At 41.6% G+C, this 16,229-nt stretch overlaps 1 protein-coding gene across 5 annotated transcripts in view; it reads left to right on the top strand.

The window, feature by feature from the left end:
* Positions 1–1,061: 1,061 nt before the first annotated feature.
* Positions 1,062–16,229, top strand: part of LOC118285376 (thrombospondin type-1 domain-containing protein 7A) — a 145,168-nt gene continuing 130,000 nt past the window's right edge. For 2 of the 5 annotated variants that reach the window (XR_007030238.1, XR_007030237.1), the window contains exon 1: positions 1,068–1,766. Coding sequence is in view for 3 of the 5 variants with exons in the window: in XM_047329596.1 (XP_047185552.1) it covers positions 1,616–1,766 (151 nt within the window). In the remaining 2 variants the exon portion in view is untranslated. Of the gene's footprint in view, positions 1,767–16,229 lie in introns of all 5 variants that reach the window. The other 3 variants (XM_047329597.1, XM_047329595.1, XM_047329596.1) reach the window with 2 other exon arrangements.

Genomic DNA, 16,229 nt, shown 5'->3' with positions numbered 1-16,229 from the left:
CAGGACCTGTGTGGACATTTGTGTGTGGCGTTTGCATGTTCTCCCCGTGTATGTGTGGGTCTCTTCCTCCCACAGTCCAAAGACATGCAGAATGGGGTTAGGTTAATTGGGGACTCTAAATTGACCGTAGGTGTGAATGTGAGAGTGAATGGTTGTCCGTCTCTGTATGTGGCCCTGCGATTGGCTGGTGACCTGTCCAGGGTGTACCCCGCCTCTCGCCCAATGTTAGCTGGGATTGGCTCCAGCCAGCCCCCCCGGGGACCCTTAAATGGATAAAGCGGAAGAGGATCGATGGATGGACCGGCAAAGTTTCCTGCCTGGGGGAAATCACTTCCCAATGGAGGAGATACAGACCGATGGCAGAGCGAATGAAATGAGTTCCAGAATTTGTCTGGGTCCCATGCTAGGATTTAGGGACATGTAACTGTAAAATTAAATACTCATTCCTTGACTCAAATACTGTAGATAAACAGCAAAAACTATTCTGTCTATTCCAATTGCCTTTTTTCTGTCACCATGCCAGTTACAGGTTAGCCACAGTGTTGTTTTTGAAAAAAGTAAATTAGAATTGCATTGCCTTTTTATGTGTTTTTGAAGGCAATGTTATACTGTAAGCATAAGCCCTCATCATTTCTGTTCCAACATTTCACTTTCAAACCCTTTTCTCACCAGCATAAACACCCCCTCTCCCTCAGCTCTTTCTTGCACTCTCTCCCTCTTTCCTTTGGTGTTTTGCTCCTCCTTTGCTTCCCCCACCAACCCCCCTCGTCTTTCTCTCGCTCTGCATTAAGCCCTGATTGTCTCTCTGCCTCTCTGATCCCAGGAGCAGTGCTTATGGGAGCTCCTCAGACCAGTGTGAACACTGCTGGTTTCCAGTCGTCTTCCCAGCACTGCAAGTGGAGGAAGAGGAGGGGGAAGGGGGGGGGGTATCCTTCCTCATGTCCTAGGCGAGATAAGACAGATGGAGGATAAAGAAAGTAAAAAGTGTGCATGTGAGAGATGCAGAGCGTAATAATAAAAGAGAAAATTAGAGAGAAGATGAGCACATAAGAGAAAAATAGAAAAAAGAGAGAAAGAGAGAGCAAGAGCAGGGTGGCACTGGGAGAGGAGCAAACAAGCGAGCAAATAGGAGACGGAGGGAGAGAGAGAGAGTGAGCGAGAGCAAGAAAGGGAGGGAGGCGAATAACACTGCAGACACTCGCCCACTGTCACTGCTCCACAGCTAGAGGACAGAGGCAGCAACGGCAACAGTGGGAGCGGAAACGATGGAGGAGGACGACTGTTCCATCCATCTGCAGCTCAACGCCCGACACTGACATCCCCCCTCGGGGACCATCCTGCCAAGTTGGGAGGAAAACGGAGAAAAAAGAGGAGAAAACAACTTTCTCTGTCCTTCACAAGACCAAGTACTGGACCTCAACTCCTGCAGGACTGATAACACACTACACACACACACACCCCTTGGTTTTTCCCTCTCTTACACACCCATACACTTACTCTCACCCTCTCTCACAGCTTACGTTGCCTTCTGGACTACTGTGTTGTTTTTTTTGTGATTGACTGCCTTCGCTGACCTTCTGAGCTGAGTGGATTTACTTTTATCCTGTGGCGAACCATGGGGCTGGGGTGGAGGGGTGCAGCAGGGACCCTCCAAAAAAGGACAGAGGGGAGCTGGTACCTTTTGGTGACATTGCTGCTGCTCTGTGGTTTCTGGACAGTTCACACACAGACAGATGATGGGAAGTCTGTCTACTTCTGGGAAACAGGTACAGCTTAATGACTATTCAGATATTATGTGTGATCCCTTGTTTTACATATGGTGCATTTATGACGGTTGGTGGTGAATTTGTGCCTCTGCTACGGTATGTTACACACTCAGATGCAATAATCAGTCATCTGTAATTGTAATTTCAGCTCAAAATGTAGACTGAACAGTGAGATAACTTTAAGATTGTAGGTAATATTTAAAATGAGGTCCTTTGATCATGAAAATAAAAGCTTCTTGGATCTGGTGCAGGAACAGAAAATGTTCTTGCTTAATTGATTTGCACTGGTCTACAAAACATCAAGATGACACACTTTGGTTGTGACAATTGGAGGTTGTGTTATTGGAGGTATATGACTATCTGAACTTCAAAGATCCATACACTTGAGGATCTACAGAAAAGCTGCCCACACATACTAAATAGCATGTGGCACGCAAGACCCTAGCTGTTTTTGGAATTGATTATTTTCATCTCCCCGAGTCTCAGGTGATGCACCATTATTGAAATGTTGCTGCTGTATGTTACAGCAGGCAGATGATTGATAGGCAATGCTCCACAATAGTGCTCGGTGAAGGAGGTGGAGTGGAAGGGTTTTTGATGGTATTGATGCAAAATCAGTGCAGAATACGCGACGGGTTGTTTGTGTGTATGTGTATGTGTGAGTGAAATTTATGCATATTATCGATGGTTGAAATATTGCTAATCTTTGCACATGCTTCTTTTCTGCACTTACTGTGAGTATCACAGTGGGATCCATTGGAATTATGTTATCACTTTTTACATGCATGGGCAGCACACTATCCATTATGGATGCCGAGCACGACTTTGAGGTTCTAGTGTAAAGTGAGCCTTGATTATCAAGATGATGATTGCTAACAGACACTGAGAAAATTAGCTTTTAAGACATTAATCCTCAGGTGCACATAAAAGCTTAAGGTGTGCTCTTCTCTAACAGAAACAAACTTCTTTCCTAAAACCAAAACGCAAACATCCCCACTTCACCTGTCTTGCCCCGCCTTCCCCAGCACCAGTCCCCTGGTTGACGTATCCCACGTCTCTCCTGTGGTTCTGCATCTTTAAAGAGGATGTAGCTGCGTAAGGAGATTAAAGGAGCAGGGATTTAACAACCCAGGAAAGACAGCCCAGGGAACAGACTTGAGAAACAGAAAGGCAGAGTGAGCACTGCAGGCAGAGCGAGGGACTAGCTTAACCTACATCTACCCTACTGTAGGTCATAGTGATTACGCCTCTCTCCCACGCTACAGCACCTTTCTCCCACACTATACATGCTCCTCAACTGGAAAGCTCTGGGCTCTGTGCTTTGAAATGTAATCCAGTGTTGGGAGTTTGTTCACTTCTTGTCCAAATTATTTATTCCAAATAAAACACACATTTATTTCAGCCATGGAGTTTTCCTTCGTTTTTCCCCCTGTGCTGCTTTGGTTTGACAGTTGCCTGAAGAGAATTAAAATCACAACGGCAATTTAGGGCTTTGGACCCCAGTGCTTTTCATCCAAATGTGATTATGTTTGCACAAGATTTGCATACTTTTTATTGCCAATCGAAGCTTGTTTTACAAGGAAAAAAAACACAAAATGTGATGATGTTTGTGCACATTTGCAGAATGTGCAGTTGAGGGAATATTCTTGTGGCAAGCAATGCTCTGATGTTTTTGCATATTGATGAGTCTAGCTGAAATACGGCCCCTGTCTTCCAAACTGTGGGGAATTGGGCCCGCATTGCTTGTACTGCCTTCTGTGAAAATATGATGTATCTGTTTTGGGAGGGTGAGACAGTTCAGTGCCGTTTATTTATTTTTTTAGCTCTGAAAATACTATTCAAACGAGGCAGATAGAGACAATAGGCTCCACTTGACAGTGCAAGTGATATTTGTGAAGGTGGCAGAGAAAAAACGAGAATGATTATAGCCACCATGATGACGATGGAGGTGGTGATGATGGTGATAATAGCATGCCACAGTTTTTCCTGGACCTGTGAGAGATTTCTGGGAACGTGTCTTCCTCTACTTTATATTCACACCATTTTTCTTCTTGTCGCATCCTCTCAACTGTATACTCCCTGTGCACTTCTTCCTCTGCGTCTCTAACGCTCTGCTTCCCTGTCTGCCACTCATACTACATTTTGCATTGCTGTTTTGGGATCCACCGCTTTACCAATCACTGCAGCAGTAGAGCTTTTTAAGTTAAGAGGCAACAGCAGGGTGACAATGAAGCTAAAAAATACGGCTGCATTTGACTAATTCTTCTAATAAATGTGTAAAAGAAAAAGTGTATTATAGAACTGATAAGTGTAACTCATGCAGAGGCACACAGTTACACACACAAACACACAGCGGGCGTATCTTTCTCATTCTGGTTCTGTGTGGAGGCTTCGTTAGAGTCTGTTGTTGAAGCGACAAGGTTGCCAGGTTTCAGCTGTCAAGACCTCACATGTCTGCCTGAGGACAAAGCAATTACTGCTGGTGGAGTAGGTGATGGTGTGTTCAAGAAAAAACACACTGCAACATCTCCATATTTTGTCTTTCACTGTACGTTATAGTGTTAATTGTTCTTTAAACACAGCATTGCAGTTTGATGGTCATACATGTTGGTTTTTCACTGGATCTGAACCAACAGAAACTAAAAAAAAAAGTATTGTGTGTGTGCGTCAACAGGTCCCTAATCTTCTCATCAGTCTTATATGACATCGTGATTTGATTACTGTTTATAAACTCACACCCTCCCTGAAGTTGGGCCCGTGATCTTTCCTGAGATCCGGATTATCTCTCATTAAGATTATGCAGGAGTGGCCTCTTGCCTCTCCTGCAAGCCAATCTCATTTCACCTACTGTCTCGCCTCACAGGGTCAAGTCACATATTGCAGCACGTCTCTCTGCCGAAGTCCTATTAAGTTACCTGAGTCTGGCAAAGGATAATTCAACTAATTGCTCTAACTCGCTTACTTACCATGTGTTTGTGTGCAAGGGCGACGCATTGTGGGATGACAATACCAAGCAGGAGATTTTGACTTTTTGAGCCGACAAAGTTTAAATAGAATAAAGTAAAACCAATTAAAAAGGCTCCTGATTAGTCTCCTGTTACACACAGAGCATCAGCATTTACATTTTGCTTAATTGCATCCTGGATGTTTAACTCACAGATTCATGAATCACAAACTTGACACACTTCTATCCATTATTAATCAATTGTATGAATAAGTAAGATTTTTCAATTTAAAACTCTAGTCTGGTTAAATATATTCTTGGCAGATGTTTTGTTTTAGTTTAGTTCTATCAGATGAGATAAAGAGATCATTTTGGATCATTAAGTTGCACTGTATATGTTTGTACTGTATGAGTGTGTTTGCAATTGTCAGTCCTGCGTCTCTAATACCCATCACTTCATGGAAACAATAGGGTTTTGGTCCTACAGAGTTTTCAGCGCTGTGAAATCGCTGCTGTGTGTCATCACGTTCCACCGATGTCACCTTTCAATGCAGGGGGACAACCAGCGCTGACAGGCCATTGTTAGCTGAATACATTCTCCCCTTCACAGTGGCGATAGCAGTGATGGATGTCACCCGCGTTGTTAGCCGCTCTCTCAAAATCACCTGCTATTATGGCGGACCCAATGGAGAGGCCATCCTGGAAATTGAGGGGAGAGTGGGTGTGACGGTTCACGAGTTCAATACAGCATGTCAAGGTCATTAAAGTGAGAGTAAGCGATTCTAATCCAATACACTGTTTGTCAAATTCAGTGAATATCTCCTCACGGTTCGCTAGCTGTCCCTTGTGTGTGTGTGTGTGTGTGTGTGTGTGTGTGTGTGTGTGTGTGTGTGTTTTGTGACAGAGTCACAAATCACTATTTTGGCCAATCAGCACCAGGGGGCTGGGTGGAAGAATAGGTTATTTGGAGGGAAACGGGGCAGTGGGAGCATGAGAGTAAATCTGACATGCTAGCAGATAGTGCTAATTCAAAGGCCCTATGAACATTCCTCAAGTTTTAGTCCTGTGTCTCTGTGTTATTCTTAAAGTCCCTCTCCACTCAAAAAAGGGTTTTTCTTCTGTTTCTGTCCTCTAAAATGTCCGACATTGACTATAGGGACTTGTATGTGATGCTGTCACTATAGAGGTGTTTTTCACATTCCTATCCTGGAGTAGGAGATATCTGTGCAGAATTTGAAATTAAAACAAATCCTGCCAAGCTAGATTTGGAATGTCACAAATACAGAAACCAATCGCTGTTGAATATGCAAGTGTTGGCAAAGAAACCGGAAACTTCCAGAACACGCCTAGGCAGCGCATCCACGTGAGGACGGCAGGTGTGTCAGCAGACAGTTAGAGTTAGCATTATCAGTTTGTGAAAGTTTTATGGCAGATATTTGCATATCATGAATATTCATGGTCTCAGAATTCCTCAATGAGGGAGAGAGAGTGGATGGTTTCCAGCCCCATTTTAAAGGTTTTTTGAAACTTTTTTTGGGGTAAACAATGTTAAACAAAATATTAGGCATAGCAGATTCTTTTTTTATACTTTAAAACGTGACTAGGTGGGTTCTCTACATTTATCTCTTGTTATTTGCCAAATATATATCAAATATTATCACATCAAAATATTTGTCTATTCTATTAAAAGAGTTTCAGCTGTTTGATGACTCATCGTCCACACAGGGACATCTACGAATTATCACCCGGCGCACTGGGACTTTAGCAATCTGATTAATCTGTTCAATCAAGAGCTGACTGTTGCTATGACTTTCCATATTTTGCTGCTGAATATTGTCAACTTTGCCCCTTCCCTACGAATGACAGACCTCTTTTGAACACCAAATTTCTCTTACAGCATGAAAGCTAACAGTTAGCATACTGACAGGTTCTGGGGCCTCTGTCGCTTTCCTGTGACTGAAAGGCTAGCAACAGCCTTGAAATCTGCTTAGTGATTGAGTGACACACGTACAGATCAATCATTGTTGAATTCAGTTGCGCGATTCCTTGTTTTTTATGTTGGGTTAGGAAATAAATTGAGACATGATGAACCTCTATCTATAGGACAATTTGGTCGTGAATGTTGAAAACTAGGAGATTTTATTGTTTTATAAATATCCCCGACTTGAAACCGAGACCATGCAACCGAGCTTCTCTTTATATCATTTTTTTTTTTTTGTCTGAATGCTTAATTGATGGATATTCCCGACTGACCTGAGCACCAGCGTCACTGACTGTCTCAGGTTTGACTTAGAAATTCTTGTCCCTATACACCCTGAAAATCCTCTGCCTAAAATAGCTGTGTGCTAATACCTGCACAGCGTTCCTGCATTATATTCTCTTGAATTGAGTCAGAAACAAACACACATCTTGATAGTGGCAAGACTGTGACTGGCATCCTCCTAAATGAGAATATCCCTCTGAGACTCCCGCGTCATTTTAGCGAGTGCATTACAACGTGACCCTTTATGACCCTAATTAGCATAGCACCAGAGGGCAAACAAGAGTCTGGAGGTAATTGGGTAGCCACTGTTAACATTCCTTAGCAACAGGCAACAAATTTAGGCCATGCATCTAAATTAAGACAATTTTCTTGGGATTTCTACTTTTCATTAGAGTAATGCCAGTGTTTTTTTTTATTTTAATTCAGTATGTATGCCTGTGTTTTTATTTTCATATATCAGTTGTAGTTGGAGTGGGAATGGAGCGTAATTGCATTGTGTGTGTGTGTGTCTGGCCCTTCAACCATGGTAAACTGAGCGCTCAGCAGCCTGTGAAGTCTTGCTCAGGAAATGCAACAAACAGCTGTATTCAGTGACTTGAGCCTCTTTCTGTGGAGAAGGAGAAGGAAGCTTTTTTGTTTCAGTGGCAGATAAATGAGTGCAGCTCAAATTGGAGTGGTGGCCTACAATTCAGTGTCACTGCAGCAGAAATTATTCCTGAGCAAGGCGGCGGCATACCATGACACTGCACTTGATTTTTGAAAGCGGTTGCACCACAATACGTCACAGGTGACCCAGATTGATTTGTTTTGTGGCTTTAGCAATATTACCCAACCACTCTCCACTCCAGACTGCTGCGTTTCTGAAATGACCAATCCATTCAGCGGAGAAAGATGCCAAAGAGATGCCAGAGTTTGTTTAATCTAAATGGCAGAGCTTACACTAAAACCTGGCTATTACTCATATAGGGGGGATGGCAGGATTAGAGATTATACTTCATCCAAAAAACTTTATTTAGAGTAACATAAGAGGATTGCCTCTGATTTATTTTGCCACACTCAAAAGATTCATAATGTATTTTTGAGCGGTCATACCGCTACCTTCCCAGTGTACTTTGTGGAGGGTCATGCCGTGAGTAAGCAGATCAGTGATAGATTTATGTTATCTAGGGATGTTTTCACTCTGATTATCAGCCTTGACCTGATATATCAGAGTGACACGTGCTGCTGCAAAAAGATTAGTATGTGATAGAAACGTCTGACCTACTCTTATTTTATTTTTACTTTCAGTAAATGTTGTTTTGGCGCAATTTTTGCAGCATCACAATTCATGTTTAGACATGCCTCAAAACTCAATCTGGAAAACAGCTGCTCCTCAATTTCGTATTATTTCTCTTAAGTCTCCTCTGAAATAGATAGAGGGTTTGTGTTTTTCTTTTTCACAGAGGTCATGTCATGTATGGCATCTCTTTACAAAACAAGGACCCAGCCACAAGTTGAAACCCAAACCAATCTCCTCCCCATGTAGTGGAAAACAAGCACTATAGTGGTAAGGGCGTGGCATTCAAAACAGACCCTCGACTCCCACGAGAGGCAACTAGGCGGCTTCACTGAGCTGAGAGGAATAGCGGCGTCATTGAAGAAAGCAGTGACATTTACCTGAAAAGAGCCTTTACTCCCTCCTCTGCTGCTATTCTAATAAAGCTGAAGAGATGGAAGAGGCCCAGGAGTAAATATTCTCACCATCCATCTTTCAGCCTTGTCATTAATCCTTCATTTCTCCCACTGGCCCTCACTTGTTTTTGCACAGCTGTGGGGTAGTTATGGACATATTTTCATAGTCTTTTCTATACACGGAAGCTCTTTGTATCACAGTAGTTTGGCTTTGCTGTCGAGTGGGTAAACTGATGGAGCACAAGATGCTCTGGAAAGCACTCGCTGCTGTGTGGCAGGAAGATTAATACATCATTAGATCATGTGATGAACTGTAAACACAGACTGCTCTAATCTACTGTGTGGCTGAGGAATCACACACCAAACCATTTTAATTCTGCCTGAATATCATGAGAACCTACCAGTACAATATTGAGCCGCTGCTTGTTTGAATCTTACGTAACCACGATGCGTTTGTTATTGAAAGTCACATTGTGCTGCTACAGTTTTGACCGCATTTCTGAATGATTTCTGCTTGTATTTTGGCCGCTTGTTCTCGGCTTGTCAAGTGAAAATGGTGCAGTAATTCTTCAGAGTGCCCTAAGCAACAGCGGCAGGACAGTGGCTTTGGCGTAATTGTTTGAGACAGTCCCTGATTTGATTATTTTTATTAAGTGGGATAATGTTGACCCCTTTGTTTTTCTAACTTGTGCATGTTGTGGTTTGGTCTTTCATTTATTTTGACCCTACAATGACAAGTTGCAGAAGGAGAGTGATGAAAGAACAGTAACTAACAAGAAAGGAGTCATGCTAGCAGCTCTGAGAGGATGTCATCAGGCATAGGCGAATGCTAAAGTCAACATGTTAACACACACCAGTATACCGACTCAAATATTATCCTGGTTTTGATCATATTTGGGTTGTAGTGTTTACATGAAACATGGGAAACTGGTCATTTATATTTCATGATTATATAAGTATACTAACAGTATCCTGGTTTTTTATCATCTGTGCTGTTGTGTCTTGATTTCTCTCTTGCAAAGAGTACTCCGTTTGGCATATCCAGTTTCTTCAAAAATCTGGGATAAAGCCTAGTCCAGGTTTATGAAACCAAGACAAGATGTTTACATATGCAAAACATAGGCTAGAAAACCAGGATACTATTGCAAATGTGCAGTAAGTTCACTTTGTGCTAAAATGCAGATATTTGGCATGTGTAATGCTGACCAAATGAAGTCAGTCAAGCTAATATTTGCTTAATTAGCACTAAAATTAAAGAATAGATTTTGCTGGTATTAAACCAAGAAATGGAGAAATTCAAAGTTTTGACCAGAAGCTGGAATTTCATGAAAACCTCAGTGAGTTATTGCAGTTCATCCTTAGGAGTACACAATACACCCAAATTTCCAGCCGTTGTTCAGATAATTCCAACGAAAAAAAGACAAATGTAATGTCTCCGTGGTGCTGCAGGAAAAGCTGGAGGATCATCAGGATTACTACTCTGGGCAAAATATTTTGTGTCAATCAATCCAGGTTGTTCATAGAAAAAAATACTAAACACAAGGTGCATTGATGGTGCAAGATAACAGTGTTTCCCATAGGGTTCTTTTTTTGTAACCTATTACAATATAAATTACCCACCAAGCCAGACTTCACAAAAACAGCCAGTGCTTATTATTCAGGCTTAGTGCAAAAGAGATAAGGATTTTAAACAGATATGAAAAGCGAAGTTGGTAGTAAACCTAACATTTCATTAATAGGATGGACGGATATACATTGAGGTTGTTAAACAGTACAGTCTGATTGTGCTTTACTCCCCAAACTGCTGCTGAAATTATTCATTATTAGTATTTCAAGTTGGGTTTTTTTGTTCCCAAGAAACACTACCTATTATAGGTTAACATGCCAACGAAAATAGGAACTGGTTGTTAATTTACCAATTTTATTTATTTTGTTGGGGAGCCCTAATAGCCATACTATGTCTGAAATAATAGGAATAATCAGGAAGGGAATGAGAGAGAGACAGATAGAGGAAAAAGAGGATTTGCAGGCATCAAAAACCCATACAAAGGAGTTTAGGGTGAGAGAGCACACCACTGCATGCTTTAATGCTAGTATCAATATAATAAGCTGGAAATATATAATAGTGGAGAGGGAGGGAGAGAGTGATAGAAAGGCTGGGTAATCACCAGCGACAAGCGCCTGGATTAGAGGGAGGGCAGCAGATGGCCTCAGGCAAGGCAGGGCTGACCGTATATGAATATCCGAGTGGGTTGATAAGGCCTCGTGCTTACAGCAGACAAGCACAGTGTGTGCAGATTGATCACTGCCCACATGATCATTTAAGAATTTACAGAGCAGAGCAGTAGTACAATCTAGGTGAAATCTTTGCCATTGAGTTGTCTGAGTCAGTGACACCTATCCCACTTTTTGTTGTGATTTTACTGTTCCGGCCGGGCCACGAACCCGCAATCTCAGGTATGGGAGTCAGATGCACTTACCACTAGGCCAAAACCTGGGAGTTGTTGGCGGAAAAGTCTCTTTTTTTTCCACCGCTAATTTTTACAAAACGTTTATTGTTTTAGAATCGCTTACTGCCCCTTTAAGATGGTTATGGTTTTTTGGTTTTTATTGGTTAGTTTGTGTGTCAGCAGGATTACACAAAAATTACGGAACAGATTTCTACAAAACTTGGGGGAAGTTTGGAACATGGGTCAAGAGAGAAAGACATTCAATTTTGGCGTAGATCTGAGCAAAGGGCCAGATCAAGATTTTTTTTCCCTAATTTCTTGAATATTGTGAGATACAATTCACAATATTTTAGAAGTTACTCTTGCTACTGAGTATTTTAGTTTTTATTATTGATTAAGGTAGCTCCCACATCAGGAAGTCTTACTGTAGGTATCAAGTTGAAATATATATTTTTTTCAGTAAAACTCCTATATATGATGCAATTTACTGGTATTTTGCAATGGGAAGTGTTTTTGTTAGGGTATGAATCGGTTTTCTTTCACTTCACAGCACACTCATTATCTTTTTTGAAGTATATCCGTGCAAAGCTGTTCACAGACATTGTGTTGTGGGCTAAATGGGTTTTGAATTCGACTACTGCCGACTCCAGCTATTGAATTCATAAATATTTCAGTCGGAAACAGGGATAGATAACATATTTTGTATGTGTCAGCTTATTCTGATTTATTTTTCTCAAAATCTCAGTTCCCCAGGATTAAACACTATGCAGTAGTCATGGAGCAAAAGTAGAATTTATTTTAAGCTGTGTTTGTGGCAACCTGGTGAACCTGAAAACCGCTGCTTTGTTTTCACTTTCTCATTTTATACAGTTATACGCACTAGATTAGAGCTGCTTTACAACTGTATGTACCAACAATTACCAAAGATACAATCACACACTTTTCCTACAGTAGAGGTTCCCAGACACACACGGTATTTAAATTTGGCATGAACTTATCTTCAATTATTGTGGTTTCTTGTCTGTGTCCTTCGTTGCTGAATCAGTGAGGTTATTTCTCCTGCTTTTAAATGGCTAGACAACTTCATCCATCTCTTCATCCATCCATTGATTCAAGTCCCTAATAATCTGTTCGTCCATTAGTCTTTTTCCTCTCGCTACCCATTGTGCTGTGGGTGTATGCGTGGGCCCGCACTCATGGGTGTCACTTCATGCACTCGGTCTTTGGCAAACACACACACACACACACACACACACAGTGAGTCCCAGTAAGACTACACTTAAAATCCATAGAGAGAAAGTTGGCATTCCCCTTTAACACGATGTCAATAACAAAGCAACTTTTTACGTCTTTCAGCAGTTAGAGCCAGAGAAGAGAATCCTTTTAGTGGTCACATCTCCAGTTTTATATGTAGCTAAGTATGTGACAGATTGTGGGGGAGGCAGATTTTCATCCATTTTTATCTCATGTCATCTCTGTGAGGAATCAGTCAGTGTCATCAAGTGGCTGTGGTTTATTTTCAAGCACTGACTACATTAGGTGCATGGAATCATAGTCATATGACCAAAATATGACCAAATATTTTTGTTTTTTGAAGTTTTTGATAGCGTTTGTAATATTTCAGTCGTAAGTGTTCTGATCAAACTTTAAATTGCACAGAAAATGTTGAATTTCAAGATTATACGAGCTGTACCTGATTATGAGACCTAGATCCAATGCACACAGCTGATTACAGACGCACTGTGAACAACAGAGGACAGATGCAGCGTTGATGTGTCCTTCTGTGTTGTCTCAGCATACTCCCCTAAGAGGACTCATTAATGAACAAGCAGCCCAGACAACCGTTGCTACTGTAATTAATCATGGCACGTGTGACCTCTCTCTGCCACTGGCTGTTTACTGTGCCCTTCTTCATCCTCCATCCAGTCTACATAGGGATCTGCTGGATGCTTAAACCCTGTAGCACATTTTCATTGTGGCTTGTAATCTTTAGTTCTATCATCATATCGTCTTTTTTAAAACTATTATCTTGACATTTTTTTTATGTTTCCTCATCTTCCTTTTACTTTTTCAGCAATGCTGAAAAGTATCTTCCCATCTATTGAATGTACAGTAATAATAAGCATCTGGTCTTTCCATGCATCACACATGACTAATGGCTGGAGGCAAACCAGTCCTGCAATAACGATGTGACTGTCACACGAGACGTGGATGATCAAAAGTGGCACATGTTTATGTTGACCCCCGTACTGCAGGCATGTGGGAGCTTCCCGCAGTTTTTGCACGCCACTGTGATATATGTTTGATTTGACATTTATTCACTAGTGTTGTTTTTAGGGATGAACCCAGGAAAATGTGCAGAAAATTAGATCTGGACATTTTGCCTTTCATATATGATGAACCCAGCAGGAGATTGTCCGATTCAGATGTGTTCACACCAACTGGAACAGTTTGTGGCGTCTGGGTAGAGAATGTAGGAGGCGGGACACTAGGTAATTCTGCTGCAAAAAGCAGTGTTTTTGTTTATAGTCATCAACATTCACTCGCTGTTAATCTTCCAAAGATCTTCCATGCTGCACACATGGGCTCACTCAGACTTTTTTCGGAAAATTTTAGGGGCTGGCAGGGAAAGTTCTGGAAAATGTCCAGAGCAACATTTGCAGACATTTACATTCTCACATACAGGTCAAGACTTCAGTGCATATCTGAAAGCAGCTTAGAGGTCTGACTATTATTTCAACCCTATAATTCCCTTGCTCAGTCCTCGTAATTAAAGCCACTTTTAAAATCGAATTAACTTTTCAAAGTTTTCACTTATAAACCAGTCAGTGACGTTGATTCTTGGCATATTGTTTTAGGGGAAAAAAACACCATGTTTTTTTGGCACTTTGATGTTGGTGAGGAATGGGAGCTGCACAAATAATTTGTGGAGACTCACCTGTGTGTAGCTGGACAAAACTAATCTGGGAACTCCACAGTAGGAAATCTTTGTCATCAAAGAAAAAGAAATGTCCGAAAGATGTTGACGGGCCTCACAATCATTGCAAGACGAAGCTTTGGAAAATGTCATCCATTACCTCCATGTTTACATTCACCTCGGTTAATTTTCCTGAAAGAGCCCTCATTGAAAACCCAGGGGTCACGCAGAGAATGAGAAGCAAAGGGTTCCCTCCTCCTTGAAGCAGTGAAGAATTGCTTGTGCACTTTGGCGCGTCTATCTTTTTCATTTGGGTGCACCAACACATACTTTTTGTGCAAATTTCGCTGCGCCTTTTGGCACCGCAATAATACACCTATTAAACCTTTTTCTTGACAGTTCCCATATAAATTTGTAATTTCTTAACACATTATGTAAATGACTAAACAGGAATAAACGCGGCAGTGGTGCTAATGCTCCGACGCTCGATTCTATGATCTTTCATAATATTGCCCCGGGGACCGCTTAATACAGGATTTCGATGCCGATCCCGAACTACCAACATTCAGCGATTAAGAATACCAGTATCAGAGACGAAGGCCTGGCCTTCTCTGCCTCTGATTGGCTCAGACCGTGGTTTTCTTCTTCGCTATAGTGGTGGAAGAAAAACATAGCGCTACACTCAAAGACAGACCAGCTAAATGTCAGGCGCACCAGTGCGACCAAGGAAACTTCTTAGTCGCACTGCACAGATTTTTGGTCGCATGTACGAAGCCCTGGGGTGGGAACTAAGTTTTGTGGAATCACAGCTGTGCCAGAAGTTCTTGGACAGTTTGCTGTGGGGGCTCCACACTTCCTTTGTTTTAAATGAAGAAACTCAACCATTGATGAAATCAGTAAGGCACCATTTTTGGTGATTGAGCGTTGTAATTTACACACTTGTGGATGATCTGCTTCCCTTAACTTGCCTCATTTTCTTCTACTAGTGTAGTGATTCCCAGAAAGACTTTCATGAACCAACCCTCAGAAAACAAGAATCTTTCTGAATTGGTTATAGAAGGCATGAGCCCCACCTTTCATTGAAAACCCCAGATGTGATGCGTTGTTTTAGGGCTTTTTCACACCTCAAAGTCCGGACCAAGGTCTGAACCAATGCTTGTCTTTTTTACATTTGATCCGGTTACTTTTGGTTTGACATTGCAATTTTGCAAGTGCACAAGAGAAAGTTAAATGGCATACCTATGTCCTGTCGTTATCAACTATGTGGGCTGCGTTTCCCTACACTTGAATATGATTGGTTTGTAGACGGGCGTGTGTCTGATATCGGTGTGTTGTCAATATAGCAGCCAGCCATTTCCGTTTGAATGGATGAGAAGAGGATTGAACAGATTGCAATATTATTATCATGGTATTACTACCACCAGCAATAACTTCAACACCAAATACAAGGCCAGTACTCAAGACAAATTTGCTAAATGAATGTCCTCGTAATGTTATTTTCTTCTTCTATGATGAAAGTCCGAACAATCCAAAATTGTTTTCACAATGCTAATGAACAGAACCATAATTCAGTTGGATCCGGACGCAGACCACCTCTTTTGGTCGGACCAAATTTTGCTCCATTGTTCGAGACCGTGACCTGAGGCACCTTTCACACCTTTCAGTTGATAAACTGGTATCATTTTCTATTTGAAGGTTTCTCTTCATACGACTGCTGTAGAAATGTGAATGACATTGCACAGCTATTAGCTAATTTGAATTTCTTTTCCAGGAATCGTTTATTCTTGAAGTCTGGAGCTGGTAAATGCGATAAGACAAATGTACATTGACATTATTTTATCGGATGACAGTGGATTGAGCAATGAGGAGTAGTGAGGGTAAACATTCCCTGTGGGACTGTTAAGGCTTACACCTTATCTCTCTGGTGTATAAGCCACATTCTCCATCACTTAGCCCGTTTGATTTCGGTGTGCAGCGACTTGCTCACTATTACAACATATATCACGCATTTATCAGGCTTATGTCTTGCTTCCCAGCAGCGAGTGAAACAAGGATAAAGAAATAACGTAACCCACATCCCTCTGTACACTGACCCTCAGCTCTCCACTGTGGTGTATCATTAGAAGTTGCCGTCAGCTGTCAGTGGAGAGCAAACAGGCCGACTCAGCCCTAATTCAGCCGGGCACACCTGCCTCAGTGAATATTATGTGTGTGTGTG

This window comes from Scophthalmus maximus, chromosome 20 (genome assembly GCF_022379125.1).
Source record: "Scophthalmus maximus strain ysfricsl-2021 chromosome 20, ASM2237912v1, whole genome shotgun sequence".
Taxonomy (NCBI): domain Eukaryota; kingdom Metazoa; phylum Chordata; class Actinopteri; order Pleuronectiformes; family Scophthalmidae; genus Scophthalmus; species Scophthalmus maximus.
Note: the sequence above shows the minus strand (reverse complement) of the source record. Positions and strands in the feature narration are given on the sequence as shown.